The sequence below is a fragment of the Lytechinus variegatus genome, chromosome 5 (genome assembly GCF_018143015.1).
Source record: "Lytechinus variegatus isolate NC3 chromosome 5, Lvar_3.0, whole genome shotgun sequence".
Taxonomy (NCBI): Eukaryota; Metazoa; Echinodermata; class Echinoidea; order Temnopleuroida; family Toxopneustidae; genus Lytechinus; species Lytechinus variegatus.
Genome location: NC_054744.1, coordinates 13,754,529 through 13,773,333, shown reverse-complemented (window position 1 = coordinate 13,773,333; position 18,805 = coordinate 13,754,529). Strand labels below are relative to the sequence as shown.

Sequence of the window (18,805 nt, the reverse complement as noted above, 5' to 3'; positions counted from 1 at the left end):
ATTTCGTGTTTGTTTTCGTTTGGCGATTTTATTGAGGGTTGACCAAGTATTGAGTCATCTGATTTAATGCAGTAAACGACTAAACTTCATCTTTAAAATTACTTTAGATCACATAAAAATATTATCAATTCACTTTCACTAAGATTCCATGGAAGACAACTAAAACATAACATCAAGTAATTATCCAATTCAGAGTAAAACACAACATAAAAGTATAGTATTCCCACAGAGACATCGGGGTTGTTATTGTTTCTTGATAAATTCGATTCTGACAATGAGCTCATGAAATAAATGTTTTAAAAGTTTCGTTTAGGAAAATAGATGACTTATTTCATTCTCTGTTGGTAGCTGGAAATGCTCATAATACGCATGTGATTCGGAAATAGCTGAATAGAATTGAACAGGAAAAGGAACATGCGGCCTTTAAACTAACATTCATATCCCATGTATTTCTCTGAGATGACGAATTAAGAACTGTTTTGGTCGCAGTTGGCTTCCCATATCCATGTGGCGTGATGCGAGTCACACCTGTCCCTTACCAATTTGTTCCTGATTACCTTTCAATATTTTACCTTCCAAGGACGCCATTTTCATGTGGGGGCGTCTCTGGGACATACAAAAGGGGGATACCTGGTTAAATTTCAATGATTTCCTCAGCATTTTTAATGAGGTCGAAGGCAATTCTTAATGGACTGATTTCCGTTTCTAGGAATGTCATATAGTTAGCGCATGATTATAAAACGTAATATAGAAGACAAATGTTTCAAGATACAGAAAAGGGTGGTGAAAATAGTTTTTTAGGGGGATTGAGCTATATAAATGACCACCACCGACGCCTTGATAGGCACTAGCTCGTCCTTGTCAATCTCTAATTTCTGTAGACACCAATGTAAACACAAAAACATGTCCCACCAGCGACTCCTCAGTAAGCAAATTAAAATTAATAAATAAACAGGTGAAGAATGGCCGCCATGCCCCTTAAAAATCATTTTACATCGGTGAATACGACTTGTTACGTGGGAAATAATATCCGTCGATTAAACTCATCCCCGCGACAACTTCATAAGAAGTGCAAAAAAGGAGCAAAAAATGCAACGGGGACCATTCTTGGATACCACCCAATATTTCCTGCAAGCGGCGCCTTACTAGCACACAGCATGTCTCCATCCACCCCGTACCGCGAGATAAACATTCATGTACATGGATGGCCTCTCTGTGCTGGCAACTTCTTATTTTCATTGCTTCCTGCTCTGTATCGTATGCTGGAAAACCTGTTTGTTTTTTTAAATACAGCACCTTACCATACTGAAAATCCGAAATGTATATACAAATGTATGAGCAGCTCCAAGGTCACGCGAATGTCAAACCAAGATACTTGTAGATGAAATCTTTAAAGTCTTTTCTCTTTAAATTGTTTGTTTTTGGTAAGAAATGTAAATTTCCAGTAAAAGTTTGTCCTCGATCACAAATTTGGGTTTTTTTCTTCGTGGATTATAAATACTATTTTGAATGATACTTTGGTTTCACTTTCTACTTCAATCGTACCTTGTAAAAACAGAAATAAATAGAAACTGTCAAGGTAGTCATGTGATACAAACTTACATAATTCTGTTTACTTATCAATTTGACTTTGACTTTTGCAAATTGCATAATTCTATTAATAGATTATGAGAACTTGCAATATTGCTGCATGGAACATTGCAAATTAATTTATTCACCTACATACATTTACCACATTTCTAAGAATATGAAGTATGACTTGAAAGATTAAGAATTATAAGCTTGTGAACCAGCCCGTTAACAATTAAGAGTACTTTCTCATAGTTTCGAGTCATATCTGTTATTAAATCATATTTCAAGTTAGCATTGCTGCTTTGTATTAAAAAAAAGTTGATGGACTGCTACATTTTCTAAAAAAGAAAAGAAAATAGAAATTGTCATTGTACGTTCACTTCATATAACCACTTTTTACCACTTCATTTAAGTCCAGATGAATAGATTTATTTTTTCTATCGTAATTTTTCATTGTACTTAACTTGATTACAATAATTAACGAAAACGAGAACATACAGCCAATAAGATTATTAACGGCATGCATTCTGCAAGCTATATAGACCTACGTCATCGATGTCGTTCTCTATTGTTGTTGCGTGGTCGTCGTCGAGTACGACAACCCTTTCATGTATGCTACATACATCGATATTTCATATGTGAAAAACATAAGTGAGACTTCGATCGATCATCAGCTAGACAGACACCACTCCAGGGCTTACGACATTCCTATAGTCTGAATTCAAGAACACCGTCTTCTTTTATTTCAAATTTCCGAAATAAGGACATTATCATAAATAGAAAAATCTGTAGAGTGATAAACTTTTTGTATACCTAAAAATAAAAGATAAATGAAATAATATGTCAATGAATAAATGAGTGAATAAATAAATGCAAAAATTGATCAATAATGTTTATAACTGATGAATAAACATGTAAATAAATAAACTAATCAGTAAACGAAAAGAAAAATGAAAATAAAATAAAGCAAATGAAAATAATTAAAAATAATAATGAATGAATTTAGACAAGTCAGTAGTTTGTACAACTTTTTGTCTGATTGAAAAATAATGATGTTATCATGCGTCTATGTGGTATTATCCTGTACTTTTATAAAACATATCTCAAAATATGCAAGACAAGAAAAAAGGTAAACAGTGAAACAGAACTATTGAGTGAACTATGTAAAGGTAAATGGGAAGTAAGCCCTAATTTTAGGCATAGTTAAGTCATAATTCATATGAATAATAATACATTTTGGCCTACATCACTTTGTAAAATGTATTGCAATTAGTTCCTAGTTTTGGCAACTAAACAGTAAATGTGCTAATCAAATGCAAAAATAATGATAAGAGGTTAACGTCTTACTACGATAACACTGTATTTGTCTTGGTGCTATCAGTTTAATGTTCTATATAAAGTTCAATGCTTGTACATTAATGCTGACAATACTTTAGTTAACAGAGTAACTGGAAGAGTCTAAGTATTTGCTGTATAATAATGAAATACGGCGTAATTTCCTACAGCAAGATCCACATCGAGCTACACTCAATATCTCACTACGGCAGTGATATTTTTGGTTACACTTCGTAATTCCGAAGGTTCGTAATTCCGAAACACGTAAATTGCCTATACCTCGATGTTCGTTAATCCGAAAACGTAAAAGGGTTCGTTAATCCGAACATTTGTTGCGTTATTCTGAAGGTTCGATAATGCGAAGACGAAATAAGATTCGATGTTCCGAGGTTCGTTAATCCGAAAACGAAATAAGGTTCGTTAATCATTTCGTTTTCGGACTAACGAACCCTCGGAATTACGAACCTCACTTCTTTTTCGGACTAACGAACCTTCGGAATTACGAACCTCATTTCCTTTTTTGCACTAACGAACCTTCGGAAATACGAATCTTCAGAATAATGAGCCTTCGGAATATCCGAACCTTCGGAATAACGAACCTTCGGAATATCCGAACCTTCGGAATAACGATGCTTCGGAATTACGAATGTATGCGATATTTTTGTGTACTTTCTTAACCAAAAGTTGAATACAAGTTTTTCGATGAATGTGGTATAGAAATTAATGCTAATATTAATTCAAAACGGAGTTTAATGCAAAATCTGAATATTTGCTGTTCACTTACTCAATATTAATACTTTCACATCTTACTAAGACAGCAATAATTATGTTTGTGTATTTTCTTTACAAAAAGTTTAATAAACGATTTTCAGTGAAAGATTTATACGAATTAATGCTTATTGTACTTTATAAAGAATCGTATCGATAAAGATTTTTGTTCACTTAAGTAGGCCACACATGTTAATATTTCAACAACTTACTATGACAGTAACATACAAGTATGCAAAAATAATAATAATATAGGCCTACAGGACTCTCGATGAAAGCAGAATGTAATAGTGTCTTGTAAAAAAATATAATGTTGATAAACTCTGGGTGTCTGAAGTCGAGGCTATATTTTAGTTATCTTTAACTTTGAGTATTTTAATAAGCAATCCATCACCAATGACATAGGCGGGCTTAATTACACAGACTTATGTCGAATATCTCCATGTAGAGATACGTTACTTAAGCGCTCTTCTCGCTTCATTGGCTTGGTATCATTTCTCGCCGCGTGGATATGGCTTCCTTGGATGTAGGTGACAAAAAATACTTGATACCCTTCTTCGTTTTCGGTCTCCGAAATGTAGCGTTTTAATTGCGGCATCAGCTGGTTGACATTTATATGGGTATACAGTATCAACAGTATCATTGACCCCCCCCCCCTCCCCCCATCCCTCTCTCTCTCTCTCTCTCCGTCAAATCCAGAGTCAGATAAATCCTTAATTATCTACGTCTATGTAGGAGCTGATGAGGAAAGGGGGATGACGAGTATACGATCGAGGGGCCAAGATGGCAAAAGCAACATCTTGAGGACTTGTAGCTCCTTGACATTCGGTCTCAGTGGCATACCAAGACCTCTGTCATAGGAGGACCGACTGGAACAAGCATAGCTGAATGTGATGTTTTACACCTTCTTTGAGTTTGGGAATTTATAGGCCTGTATGTTTCTTTTGCATATACAGTAATTCCTTTTGGAATAACCATTTCCTGCATTAGCCGAAAAAAAATTCTCTAAAAGTAGCCGCATTTATAATCCCTCACGAGGGGCGCACTGCAGCAACCTTATCCCCATCCCTTTCAGTAGTTTTGGAGTTCCTCTGCAGTATTCATTAATGACGTACATCTTGAAGCCGCCTGGCCACCACGGTCGGCAGGAGGCAAGAGCGTATAGGATAAGAGCCGCCTACAGCGATCTGCCACTATCATTCATTATACAAGAGAATGAGAGATAACAACATTCGGGTCGACTATACACCTCTACGGGCAAGCATACAGGGTAATACCAGATATCGGGTGAAAGGGTACACAAACCATCGATGGTTGCCGAGTAGGTCTATTCTTCTAAACAAAATCCCTTCAATCACACAAACTATTAAACAGAACCCATCTTACCCCACTCCTACCCCCTTGGTGTAACTATTCATGAGCCACGGAACAATTTTGAAACAAGACGCTGACCATGCTAAACATAATGAGATGGTAATTTTTACGTTTTTGACCATGTTTATTGAAAAAAAAAGTTGGGGCAGCACCCCCTCCCCTTCCGAGGCCCGTGCCGTAGGCCAAGTCAGCAAGCCCTCATTTCTTTCTCTGTGATCCCCATGTAGCGTGACATCCCTCTTTTGAAATAATTGGTGTTAAAACAGACCAATGGCCTAAACAGATCAGTGAGCTGGCATATTATTTCCAAAGGAGATAAACGCTTTGCTTCATAATGAACTGAATTTCAGGTTCTGTTACTGGTTCTGTACATGCCATGACTGCCGCGGATCCAGGATCAATCGCGGATCAACAGAGAGCGGAGGGGGGGGGGGGTCCCAAACTTTTCTGAAACAAATTTTTTACAAGCAAGCAAAAATGAAATAATAAGGAAAATAACAAATCTGTACAAATATCCATTCACAAACTCACGTGGGCGTTTACCCGTACCAGTTTTATTTTGACGAGCAAAAAAAGGTGACTTATAGCGGTACATCCCTGTGTGCAAATACATTGCACATTGGCCTATTATACTCAAATAGATTTGTAGGATTTTATTTCAAATTCAGAGTTCAGCTAAACGCTATAGTTAAGCTATATCTATCCAGCGCCTATCTTAACCCCCTGAGTGCATGACAGGCCCACTAATTATCCAACCAAGGTGTCTTATACCTTGGTTACATTTGTTCTACGGCGGCCGTACGGAGAGTCGAAAACAACCGTTTTTAATTTTTCTGTACCAGCTACATAGGTGGTTTGAATAAAAATGAATAAAACGATTGTTTTCGACTCGCTGTACGACCGCCGTGGAACAAATGTGACCAAGGTCCTACTAATATTACGATGTAAATTCCCCAGGATGGCCTCTTTCGAAGTTCATGTGAACCATTAAAGGTGACCTTTTATTTGATTGGAAATTCAAAAGTCATTATCGGCTCATCGGACGTTCCAGATTGTGTGATACAGATAAATTCAAACACTTCTATACAAGGGCGGATCTAGGATTTTCCAAAAGGGGGGCATTTCGTATAGGGAAATTTTGACAACCAAAGAAAAAAAGGTCCTCACTTGTCTTTGCATGACATATTGCAATAAAAAAAATGTTTTTGTACCTCTCAAAAGAGGGGGGCACGAGCCAGATGTGCCCCCATCCCCAGATCCGCCACTGCACCTGTCATAAATTGAGTTCATGTTCCAGTTTTGGCACGAATGAAAGCATTTCACCAAGCAAAATTTTGGAAAACGTTTGTGTTTGCTAAGAAAGTGGGGTGTAGGCCTATTTAATTTGACGTTCATATTTTATCTTGATAAAGGAATTTCCTCTATTTTTCATAATTTGTGTCACAATAATTTATCAATCAAATAATTTCGAGTCGTTCTTTTCTTTAAAATGCAACGTAGTATATAACAGGTCATTGACACACACGCTGATGAGTACATGGACTGTTACTCATGCATGCCTCTAGCTCTTAATTCAGTATGGACGAGTGAATTCATTATCATCTCTAATGCTTCAGGCATTGTTCAATTTCATTCCCTCCATAAACCTCTGTGTTCTTTTTATACCATGGGGTCCCGTAGGTCGTCATGATTACAGTAATGAATTGGGTGTGAATTAGATACAGTATGAGATTTAATGTTAATTATTTATCCCTCCGGGGGTGTGTTGCACACACCCTGCTAACACCTAGCTAGTTTGCATCACTGGCGTACAGCTGAAAGGCTTGGGGCCATGCACCCTCCCCCCCCCCCCCAAAAAAAAAAAAAAAAAATCATGACCAAGAAAAGGGGAAAATTGTTTTTCAAAGATTATCTCAAAATGTGTTACATAAATGTATTTTTATATTTAAAAATGTCTTTTTTTTTTGCTCATCTCGCAGCTTTAAAGTAATCTTATCCATAATTGGCCTACTCCAACTACTCCAAGCATGACCATGCATTGGAGGCGAGGTGCTGTGTGTGTTATTTTACATAGGAAGTACCCTCTGGAATTCTCGTAAGTGGGACAAAATGGATTAATGAAGCCAAGAGGATGATTATATTATAACTTTCATTGAAACCCTTTTATTTTGGGGGGCTTGTCAAATTTCTCGGGACCAAAATGACGCATTCATTTTGTAATGAAATCCTTTTTATTTTTTTGTTTGCTTGTCAAATCTCTCAGCACCCAAACGACCTTCATTTTTCAGCAACCTCCCCCCTTCAGTCAAATTTACCTCAGCACCCCCTGTTAAAAAAGAAAATCCGGGGGCCCCGACTCCAAGTCTGCTTTTCGGCAAATTACGCTGCTGTTTTTACGATATAGTTAAATGATATAGGCCTCTGACTATCTGACTTGTGATGGCCTATCAGGCTATCTACTATCACATACCCACAGCTATCCACCCCGTGCCCCTATTTCTGTCATGTCTACAGGTAATCCTGTCGCGTATCTCCACATCGTCTCTCCATCAACAGACGGCTCAAATGCGTTTACAAGGGACCCTCGGAGATCAATAGCATATTTTGGCGGTAACGTATCTATAGGCCCAAAACATTCGGATAATAAATGGGGCACGAAACACACACAGGGGCTGGTTTCCCGTACGCAGCACTCTGAAAGTGATTTCCACGCAAGGTTTACTATTAGCCAATCAGGTGGAGGGATTTCAGTAGCTTTTAATATTTATTCATAGCATTTATTTCAGCGGCGAAACAAGGGTCCGCGGTGGCGAGGGGGCAAGAGCAAAAATTTTTCCCGGTCATATCATGGCATGAACCGGCGTAATGGTGTAATGAGGCGACGATTTTGAGAGGGCCAGATATTGCGTATCGGGCAGAATATATCTTTTAAAAAAAAAGGTTGCGAGCGAACGAGCAAGCAAAAATAATGAAAAATTTTGGAATTTTTAAAAATCCAATTTTGTGATAGATTCTGACAGGGAATAATATATTTCACTCTTCTCTCTTTCCATTCCTTTTTTTGTGGGGGGTGTAAGCCACTGTGAACAGGATTCTTTGCTGCAGTAGCGAGAAGAGTACATAAAAACGAGGGGCGCAGTATGGCGCATGTGCTAAAAAGCTGCTTAATTTAAGTCCCGAGCGAGCGAATCGAGCGAGAAAAAAATCACCTTTTCAAGAGAATCTAACTTTGAGATATTTTTTGACATTATATTCAATAAATAAGATTATATCTTATTCTTTTCCCTTGCTTTTCTTTCTTCCCTTTTTTTTAATTTATTTATTTTCTCTTGGTTGTAGAACTTTTGGGGCCATGGCCGTACCCTTCCATTCTCATATACGGCAATGCAATGCGGTTGGGGTCTTGATATCAAAGCCATTTAAACCTCACAGATTGCATCTATTTTAATCAAATCACGGGTATATACAGCTTTTACACAACACATTTATTTAACCCAGTTGCGTAATGAACCAAATATTTTGAGGGGGCAAAACATAGCAATGTGGGAAAATTTGTAACAAGTCGCCAGCAAGCAAAGAAAGCTGCAAAAAAGGGTGCCTATTGAAATTAAATTCTAATATGTGATAGATTTTTCCATTATATTCAGCAAATATCACATTTCATTGTTTACATTAATTTCATTATACGCTGTCTCCTATAATTTCTTTTATTTCCTCTTGGGTGTGGAACCAAGCCCCCCCCCCTGTACCCCAGTGATTGAACGTAAAGCTTAATATAGGTAGGGTCCGTACATGGGTGGGGGCGTTATAGAGCCATTAGAAGATTATAGATGAACAGCCCCTACTGCGTTGATGGTCATGATGGTAGGGAACTGAATAGTTCCCTACCAAGCTCAAGTTGGTACCTTATTTTTTTTTATATGCTAAACAACTGCAAGAATATTTATTAGGAGGCTGCACTCTACAAGCTCCGCTTTTTAGCAGCCTCCTCCATTCTCAACCTGATTTGTAATAATCTTGAATATAATTTTCTGTACAGGAATAATTGAAATATGTTTTGTTATTTATATATGTCAACATGTACAGAAGAAACTGTAATTGTTGAAAATGGAAATAAACGAATGAAATGAAATGAAATAAGTTATCGCTGACCGTAACGAGCTTGTTTGCAAAACGGACACGGCATAGGATAATTGAATGTCGGATTTGTGCTTCATGAACATAGCATGCAGGAACAAAATCAAAGCATTAACAGTATTATCAAAGCCTGTCTTAAGTTCGCGGGTAAAGGGTCAATAAAGTATACATAATACCTATCTTACACGAAGTGTAGAGGCCTCAACATCTTCCTCCAACCGACTTCTCTATCTGTGAAAATTTAAAATACTATAGTATTCAAATCCTAGATAATTAGTGCCCTCTCGTGACGATTTTTTTTTTTCGTTTAAAAATTTATCTTTGAGTCCCATTATTAACTTATACATTAAAGATTGGATATCTGAAAGCTATAATATATCCTGAAAGTCTCGGTCCATTCTATATGTTTTTTTTATACATGAACAATGATATTTTCATTTGGTCGGGCATCCAAAATCAAATGAAAATTCAGTAAAAAAAACAACGCATTTTCATTTCACATCCTCCACTTCATAATTGTTTTGTCATATCTATCAATAATGATTTGGAATAGTGATAGGTGCATGCATTTTATGGGATTTACCCAAACTAAAGACAGGATAAGGGCAACCCGGGGGGCAACAAAAAATAAAGTAAAGGGACTATTAAGAAAAGGGAGAAAAAAGGAAAGAGGACGAGGTCGAGAGAAGTGTCCCGGCGGAGTAGTGTATTCAAAAGAATACTGCACCACCCCTCCCTGAAAAACTAATTATTGAATAAGAAAAGAAAAATAAATAAATATATCCTACCGTATTTTCATGACAGAAAAAGATTGAGGAAGAAAATGTAAAATTTAAAAGATAAAAATACAAATTTAAAAGAAGAGGAAAATCTCTTTCGTTCAAAAAAAAAAAGAAATTACATGTCAGCACCTTTGGGGCGCCGGTTCGGAGGGAAAAATCTGTTTGTACTGAAATCATTGTCCTGATTTGGTTTTATTTTGTTTGTGTTTTCATAATCATTGATTTCACCGTAAATGAGGTGGTTATTTCAAGAAATTAAGAATGAAAAGAAGTGTAGGCCCTATTCTTAAGTTTATTATCCTTCACGTTGAAAAAAAGTAAAAAAAAAAGAAAATAAAATAAGAGAAAAAAAAAGAAAAAGAAGAAAGAAACAAAACAGAACAAAGAAAAGGAATATAAAAAAATTAAATTGAACAGAACAAAATAAATGAAGAGGAAAGAAGCTATTCATCCTTTCAAAGAAAAAAAAACTGGGAAAAAAAGCTCCAAAAACCAGTGGTAAAAATAGTCACTTCTTGGCTGGTTGCTAGCCAAACCAAATGTGAGAAGAATAAGAAACTTCATTCAAAAAAGACGAAGACACCGGCCCTCTTTTGACGAATTTTGCTCATATTTATTGCAACATCGTGTGCGTGGACGGTGCGTGTTGGCATTTAATCTGAAATAACTCTCTCAAAATGAGGGTTGAAAAGTGTTATTTTTGTTCGAGTCCAATATATCCTGGACATGGAATCCAATTCATTCGGAATGACAGTAAAGTAAGTGAATGCTGTGTTAAATTTACGTAAAGTTTTGCGTGTATTGACTCCTAAATGCTAAAAGTGACTGAATGTGATGATGGTGCACTTGCAATGTGAATGGGAGAGCGACTGTTTTGGACGTCGGGCGTATGTGAATTTTTTGTCCACGAGGGGGGACGCTCAGTATATCATGCGTGGTGGGTATGTGCCGTGGAGGGGACCCCATTACTTACAGGGACTCCAACCCCAAGCACCTTCTGATATGGAGATTTTCCCTCCTGGATCCCCAGCCATGCCAGCAAACTGAACTGTAGTGTAGTGGACTCGTTCAATGAACAAGGACGGTTATGCTGCAGTGTAGACAGGAATAACCGTCGTTTCTGGGGATTTATTCAACAATTTCTGACATTTTACTACAATCCCCATTTACCGACGGCAATGTGTCAGTACGAGCCTTCATGTGTAATCTGGTCCGACAATTCGGCGGACGGGTTTTGTCCAGATTTGTTACTTCTTTTAGATTCTAAATGACATTATATTATCTTGGACGAAGGTCCACTATTTTCGTTAGACTCTAATCTTTCTATTGATATTATATACTATTTATAATATTTTGAAAATATACGTTACCGATGAGTTATTCCCCGGGTTATTCCTTATTTTTTGACCGATCTGCCGGAGAGGAAAATATGGCAGCCGTCAACGAGTTGTGCTTTTATCAAGGCTTTCCGATTAAATTTTCGATATCTTGGCCAATCAATGCGAGCGACAAGTTCCGAACGCACGCACATCAATATGTCCAAGCGCAGCGCAAAGCAGCGGCACAAATCGCGATAGGTAGCGACTGGTAAATACGTCTGTAATGATGATGACGTCATCCAAGATGGCAACTTACCTTGACCAACGAAAGGATCGAAGATGACGATGTTTCGATCATCATTTCAAAAGAATTAGCGGTAACTGAGGTCTAAGGTACGATATTTCTGAATTTTAAACATTTTTTCGTAAATATGGATGTGATTTTTTTTCATAATATGACATTTTATGTACAAAAAAACGATCGGAAAATCGGGTTCCCGCTGTTCGAATTAACGTTACTGCTAAAATACGTTGTCTGTACGTCCGGGCATCCAAGCTTTTCAGTCTATGTATTGGTGAGTGAGCCAACGCAGTTCAGCGGAACAACCAAAATACAGAGACTGAAGCTTTTGGTCTAGCTGCAGTGTAGACAGCTGGCAGCCGTCTGTTTCGAGGAGTTTTTTAACTTTTTTAAAATTTTATATTTGTCCTCGTACACAGACAGCTCGCTATCGTGCAGCCACCATGGGACTTGCAATGCAAAATCCCCCGTCGGGGCTCTTCAATTTTTGTCGTTAAATAATGAATAAAAATTTTGAAAATTAATGCGACCAGAATGCAAATTTATATTCCCTCTTGGCATTACTTTCCCAAAAACCGGAGAAAAATGAAGTTAAAAGGAACAAAAACAGTGACCTACCTCGGCTGTCGCGCAAATTCACTTTCCCGATTTATCCGATTTTAAGTACATAAACATATGGCCATTGAGTCCCCTGTACAGATCGCGCTAGAACTTTGGGGCCCGTTTCTCAACACCGTCATAAGTCTAACTTCTTGACTAAATCGGAGATAGTGAGCTACTTGTCCGCTAACCGTTTCACGAAGCCCTCTTTACCAAGATCGGGTACAACAACCTCACTAAATATTTATGACACCTCCGAACCTGTCACAACTTCTTTCTTAATGATGTAGTGGCATCACGTGGGTAGACTATGACATGCAAAAGTGCCTAGAAATGTGAAAATTAGAATCTTACGTAATCAATCAAAGATGTTGAAATTGCATCAAAAAACAAGTTGGATAATGCATTCTATGATCATGGTAATACAAAGAATCTACAAAAACTGTTGGTAATACTCCACAAAACCATTCATTTTGAAATAGTAAAATAATTTATTTGATAAAGATTCTACCACGTCAGGCCATCCATAAATGGACTCGTATTTGTCGTTTTCAGACCCCTATTAACATTTTGATAAATTCTATCTCTAATTTATGCATAGAATTTGTCAAATAGTAAGTTTCAGTATCTAAGATTTAAAAGAAAATTGTTAAACTATATTTTGATGATGTTTGGAATCGTAAAATACCGTATAATTATCATCATTTTACAATGAAAACCGTAATGGTTTTACTTTCGCAAACTATTAAAATTGGATATCCCGGGGGTACCCATCTCAACGTCCACATGTGATTTTTTAGTCACGAGATCAATTATTCATAATTCCATTTTCTCAGCAATTGAATGCTCAAGTCTTCATGGTCTAAGTATGTATGGTGCATAATATACCTGTGCTATTATTCTTAAAAGATGAAATTCCCAATTCATCACAATATTTGCAATTTTGTTATAATTTTTCTTTTTGAAAATTATGCTATTTTTTGACTAAGGCTACGTCTCGTCTGCTCTTTTTACCGATAATATCGATATCAAGGTATTTTAGTTAGGAAGCCTTTCGAGAAACAGGTTAAGTAAGATTGGAACTAACTCCGTGGTTGGTGGATAAAGATATGACTAACATGTCCAGGTGTTGAGAAACAGGCCCCAGGTCTCTGTATTTGGTGAGTGAAGCCAACGGAGTTCAGCTGAACAACCAACATAACAGAGACCGAAGCTTTTGGTCTAACTGAACTGGAGTGGAGACTCAATTGTAAAATACATGCAATGCATTAGCCAATAAATTTACATGTATTTTTCAACAAAAATGAATTTTACACTTTTTTTCAGGTTAAAAAAATTTGACATGATGAAGACGAGATTTGTCATGTCTTCCTTTCCTGATTTCTATAAATATCAGCATGATCAGTATGAATAATCCTTCCTCCAAATAATATTTCCAAATTTTTCTAATTTTTTCATTTTTGCAATGTTCAATTTCACTGTACAATTTCTGGCTTGTCTTGACTCAAAGTCAAATTGAGTCTTGTCACTTGTGTCATTAACAATGAATGTAATGTTAGATCTACTCAGCGTTAGAATCGGGGTACTTGCTATGGCAATCAAATTTTATTAAGTGTTACAATTTATCTAAATAAAAGTAAGATTAATAAAGTCAAAGTCATTTTTCCTACCTGATTATAAATATTACTAAAGATTGATGAGACTGAGAGAGTTATACTTCCTGAGATTTTAACTTAAAATGATTAGGATACCCCAGTAGGATACTGGGTGAGCAATAATTTATATTCTGAGGAGTTATGTTAATTGTGAGGTTTTGATGGAGCATAAGTACCGGTAGGTGTATTGAAGTTTGAACAGTACTTGACTTGTTTTTTTTTCCATTTAAGGGGGAAGATTAAGTTCAAATGAAGGAATGTTTCTTTTTCCTTTATTCTCTGGACAGACCTTCAGGTTTTGCCGAGGTAAATGCCACAAAGCATTCAAGAGGAAGAAGAACCCAAGGAAGGTGAGATGGACCAAGGCTTTTAGGAAAGGAGCAGGAAAAGAATTGGCTGTGGTAAGCATGATTATATCACCTGCACTTTAGTTTATAACATTGATGATGGTGCTATCACACTCTTTCAATGAACAAGGTTATGATATAACCTTGTTCTCACTTATATCTCCATGTGTGGCAAAATAAGGGTGGCAATGTTTGGCTTATTTTCTCTTTTTCTTTGGGGCAAATGCTTGGTTTTTTTACACTGACAATCTCCATTACACCTATTATTCATACAACTTGACTCTTATTTTAATTTGATTCTTTATTTTTTTCTTAATTAAAAATAGACATCAAAAAATGAAAATTTTCTTGCCACATTACTTTCCACCAATAGAGGGCGTACCAAAAAAAATGCCCCAAATTCAAGTTTTTGAGTGCTTTGGTGAATACAAAAATTATTCACAAGTTACTAATGAAAAATAAATTGCAACTGTATGGAATTTAGTAATTTTGGTCACAAAAGTGATATTTTAATGATTTTTCAAAGTGTGTGCTCTGTTAGTCTGTACAACATTGGCATACGATAGCCCTACCTGTAGATTTCCACAGGCGCAGGGTGGTAGCAGTGAACAAGTGTACTATCACAAGTTTCCATCTGCATGCTCAAGACTTCTTCACAGGCATGGGAATGATTTTCAAAGGATGATAAAATTGGAAACTGCATCATTCATCATTGCTTGCATTTCTTCCAATTTTTTACTCTAAAGCTGAAATTTTGATTTGATAATAGGGTTAAGAATAGATTTTATTATGGCAAGTCAAAATGTTCAACCTCTTTTTTTTTTTTTAATGTCTGCTGAACCGTTTTGTCATAATATGGCAAAATGGTTCAGCAGACCTTAAAAAAATATTATTTGGAAAATTGTTTGACAATATGGGGCAACATTCCTTCCCCAAAAGTTAATTAAATTATGCTTTTTATATCATAACATCAATGAAATGCATGTTAATCATCCTTTTTTTTAACTACCAGGAAATTGAGAAGCATTCACTTTTTTTCTGAACTGTAAAAGCTAAATTTCTGTAAATTTCCGTTGATGTCAGGCTGGTTGATACATGTATTTCTGGCTTGCACCCTTTTATGTAGATGGAATATACAATCCAGGAAAAAACATAATCTTTGAACCAGTGGAAGTTACACTTAAAAATGTTTTGAAACTGTTAAAAACTGCTTGTTGGACAGTGATTCTACCATCAGGCCATGACTGGTTTGATTTAATTAGATTTGATTGGCTGATCGTTAACTTGTAATATAAAATGGAACTCAGAGATGTCTTAATGTTACTGAAACTTCCCCAGCAGGCCTTTATCATTCTAATATTCAGAGCATATTTTTCAGTAAACGAGATGTTGCATTATATTGTGTAGCTCAACGAGAAGGGCAGTATAACTATCATTGTGTTTATTCATTATTTGTTTTTCTTTTGGCTTCCTTTCAGGATAATTCATTTGAGTTTGAGAAGAGGAGAAATATCCCAGTGAAATACAGTAGAGAACTGTGGCAGAAGACAATTACAGCCATGGCTAGGGTAGATGAGATCAAACAGAGAAGAGAAGGCCAACATATTATAAACAGGTAAGTGCCTTTTAGAAGTGCATCGGGTGATATCCAGTTTGGTGATGACCTATGGGTGTTGGATGTTGGGGCAGTTTTAATGTCAGCATAGCACCAAACTTGAAATGCAGTTGGTACAGGGATGAATTTAACTAGGGATAGAGCAATGTCAATCTGGCACTGTGTAGTCGCTGCTGGGCCTATGATCAATTGAGCAAAATAAATTGTCAGAGGATTTCTAGTTCTGATTTCTCTTTCGAAGAATAATGAAAAAAATACGGACTTTTACATGTACTTAATTGTTTTTTCACTTGAGAACATGCATAGGAATCTGTACAGCTTGTCATAGTATTTGTATCCGTAGTATTGTCTTTAAAGTAATCGTGTTTTTCTTCTAATTCTTATCGCAGATTGAAGAAGGGCAAGGAGCTGAGAAAGCAGAGAGATATCCAAGAAGTCAAAAAGAGCATCCATCTTATCAAATCTCCTGCTGCAGGTTTGTTTATATTCTTGTTCTCATCCTACCCACTCCTTTTTTACAATTCCTCTCTTTTCTTCCTCTTGACTTTGTTATGCTGTACTTTAATTTACACAGCTAAACCAACATGGTTTGTACACATTAGGGTAACTATAGTTAACCAGATAAGTGATAAGTTTTTAGATTTTGAAATGCTTATTATAATGGTTTCCTCGCCATAAATGCACTGAGTAGAAGTCAAGTTAAGGATCAGAGCAACGTAGGTAGATTTGAGTTGCAGTCAGGAACAACATTCGTAATTCAATCCAACAAAAGTAACTATTGTTATAGAGCAAAAAACAAAAGCAAATGTAATTTGGACATGTGCATGGGTGTCCAAATAATGGTATCAATAATTTGTTATTGTAGTTGTTGACAATTCTGACACATGATGAAATGTGCGAAAACAATGTGCTGTTTCAAATTTGGACAAACTTTATCAAATCATGTTTATATCATCAGGTCTCAAGAAGAGGAGAGAAGAAGAGGTCCAAGTTATCGAGGAGCAGGATGAAGAGATGGCAGAGGCAGAAGAGAATTGAACCTAGAACCTTTCAATAATGTACATTACGAACACCACAATACCTGGACAATAGAAGGAGACTGAACTTCCAAGATGTCTCTGACATAGACTTTTGTTCTCAAATCAATGATATATTGGAGTTGTGAAGACATGAGCTGCTTCAGAATGTACTTGTAAATGAAACATGGATGAATATTATTCCATCTGGAGCCAAACTTTTCCCATATTGTTATCATATGTCCGAACTCCTTGCCACTCTTTGTGTAAGGATTTAGTTTTGAGGGGCTGTAATGACATTTTTGGTGCACCAGCAGTGACTATTTAAAGTTCACTGGCTAGGAAGAGTCCAATGTTATTCATTGTCCTTTTAATGAATACTTTGATTTCTATACATGTGGTATTAATACTGGTAAATATTCTAAGATATTAATAATGATGATACCACAGATATTGTTTATCCTTGGAAGCTGCTCTAGCTTTACATTATCTGGTCTCCTGCAGGTCTACCAAAAAAGTGGAACCCAATATTTTCCAGTCTATGCTAAAACTTTGAGAGTAATCAAAACTTCAGTGGCAGATTGCTTCTCGTAGAGGCGGCAGGATGTTTTGAGTAAGCCATGTAAATCATGGCTGGCATTGCTGTACGCAGGGGGGGGGGGGGCTGCCCGAATGACATGCTTGGTCACTTCGCTCTCTCACTTCCAAGTTTTTTTCTGAAAAGTTTATGCATCCTGATCATGAAAAGCAACCTTTTTACCAGACCGAAAAATCAGTGTATTTCGGCCAGGATATGCTCTGCTTTAGACTTAGTCTGGCTTGAAGCATCCTTTCCCTCCATAGGTGTGATGGAGGACTGAGAAACATCAGTAAATGTTATTAAAGGACAAGTCCACCCCAACAGAAATTTGATTTGAATAAAAAGAGAAAAATCCAACAAGCATAACACTAAAAATTTCATCAAAATCGGATGTAAAATAAGAAAGTTATGACATTTGAAAGTTTTCGCTTAATTTCACAAAACAGTTATATGCACATCCCTGTCGGTATGCAAACAAGGGAACTGAGGACATCTGTCACTATTTCTTTTGTATTTTATTATATGAAATATTTTGATTTTCTCTTCATTGTTCTGTGAAACAAAGTTTTATTTCTCCCTGAACATGTTGAATTACCATTGCTTGAACATTTCATGGTTCAGTCAAGTTGGTCCTTATTGTCAACTCTGCACAAATTGAAATAATGTACAATTCGATTTAAAAAAAGAAATAGTGAGGGACATCGATTCTCTCATTTGCATCATGTGACTAAATTGTGCATATAACTATTTTGTGAAAAATAAGTGAAACTTTAAAATGTCAACTTATTTTACATCCGATTTTTATGAAATTTTCAGCATCAGGCTTGTCTGATTTTCTCTTGATTCAGATCAGCATTTTTTTGAGGTGGACTTGACCTTTAAATACTCCTCAGAAAGAGCGGATTTTTCATTCTACCTTTTTACATTCTTCTGTGGACTGTCATGGTGTCCATTGTCCAGCTTGTAATGACGGTGGCCTCTTCCACCCCCATCTCAAATCGTAAGTTTCTTAACAATTATTACTGGATCACAATGTTCACTGTAAATATGTGTCCATGTTTGTAAGAACATGCAAATAAATCTATGTATGATAATGTATTCACAATGCAGACTACATTTTATTTGTGTGTTACTACTGTACCTGAGGGAATACTTGTGTCAATTCCATGCGGGCAATGTCATAAATATATCCGTCCGACCCATGTGGGACCTTCCTGAAAATAGATGCTTTTCACATTGCATTTCCTTAACCCCATTATCTGCTTAGCCAGGGTTAACGCCTTAAACCTGGACTATCCCACAGTTCATGAATATTGATGATTTTACCATACAGAGCGTGTATTGCTTAGCCACACTTTTCCTTAGCCCGGTTTCGTTTCAGACTGCATCTCTGAGCACCGCAAT

At 36.6% G+C, this 18,805-nt stretch overlaps 1 protein-coding gene across 1 annotated transcript; it reads left to right on the top strand.

Moving 5' to 3' along the window:
* The first annotated feature begins 10,570 nt into the window (after positions 1-10,570).
* On the top strand, positions 10,571-17,027 carry LOC121415494 (probable ribosome biogenesis protein RLP24). The gene is made up of 5 exons (XM_041608694.1): positions 10,571-10,726; positions 14,131-14,244; positions 15,669-15,805; positions 16,195-16,280; positions 16,764-17,027. Exons 1-5 carry the CDS (start codon positions 10,646-10,648, stop codon positions 16,841-16,843), a joined length of 498 nt encoding a protein of 165 aa, XP_041464628.1. The 5' UTR covers positions 10,571-10,645; the 3' UTR covers positions 16,844-17,027.
* The last annotated feature ends 1,778 nt before the right edge of the window (positions 17,028-18,805 follow it).

Coding starts and splice junctions, on each gene's coding strand:
- LOC121415494 (XM_041608694.1), top strand. CDS start 10,646: ATGAGGGTTGAAAAGTGTTATTTTTGTTCGAGTCCAATATATCCTGGA. Junction 10,727..14,130: donor TCATTCGGAATGACAGTAAA/GTAAGTGAATGC, acceptor TTCTCTGGACAG/ACCTTCAGGTTTTGCCGAGG. Junction 16,281..16,763: donor TATCAAATCTCCTGCTGCAG/GTTTGTTTATAT, acceptor TTATATCATCAG/GTCTCAAGAAGAGGAGAGAA.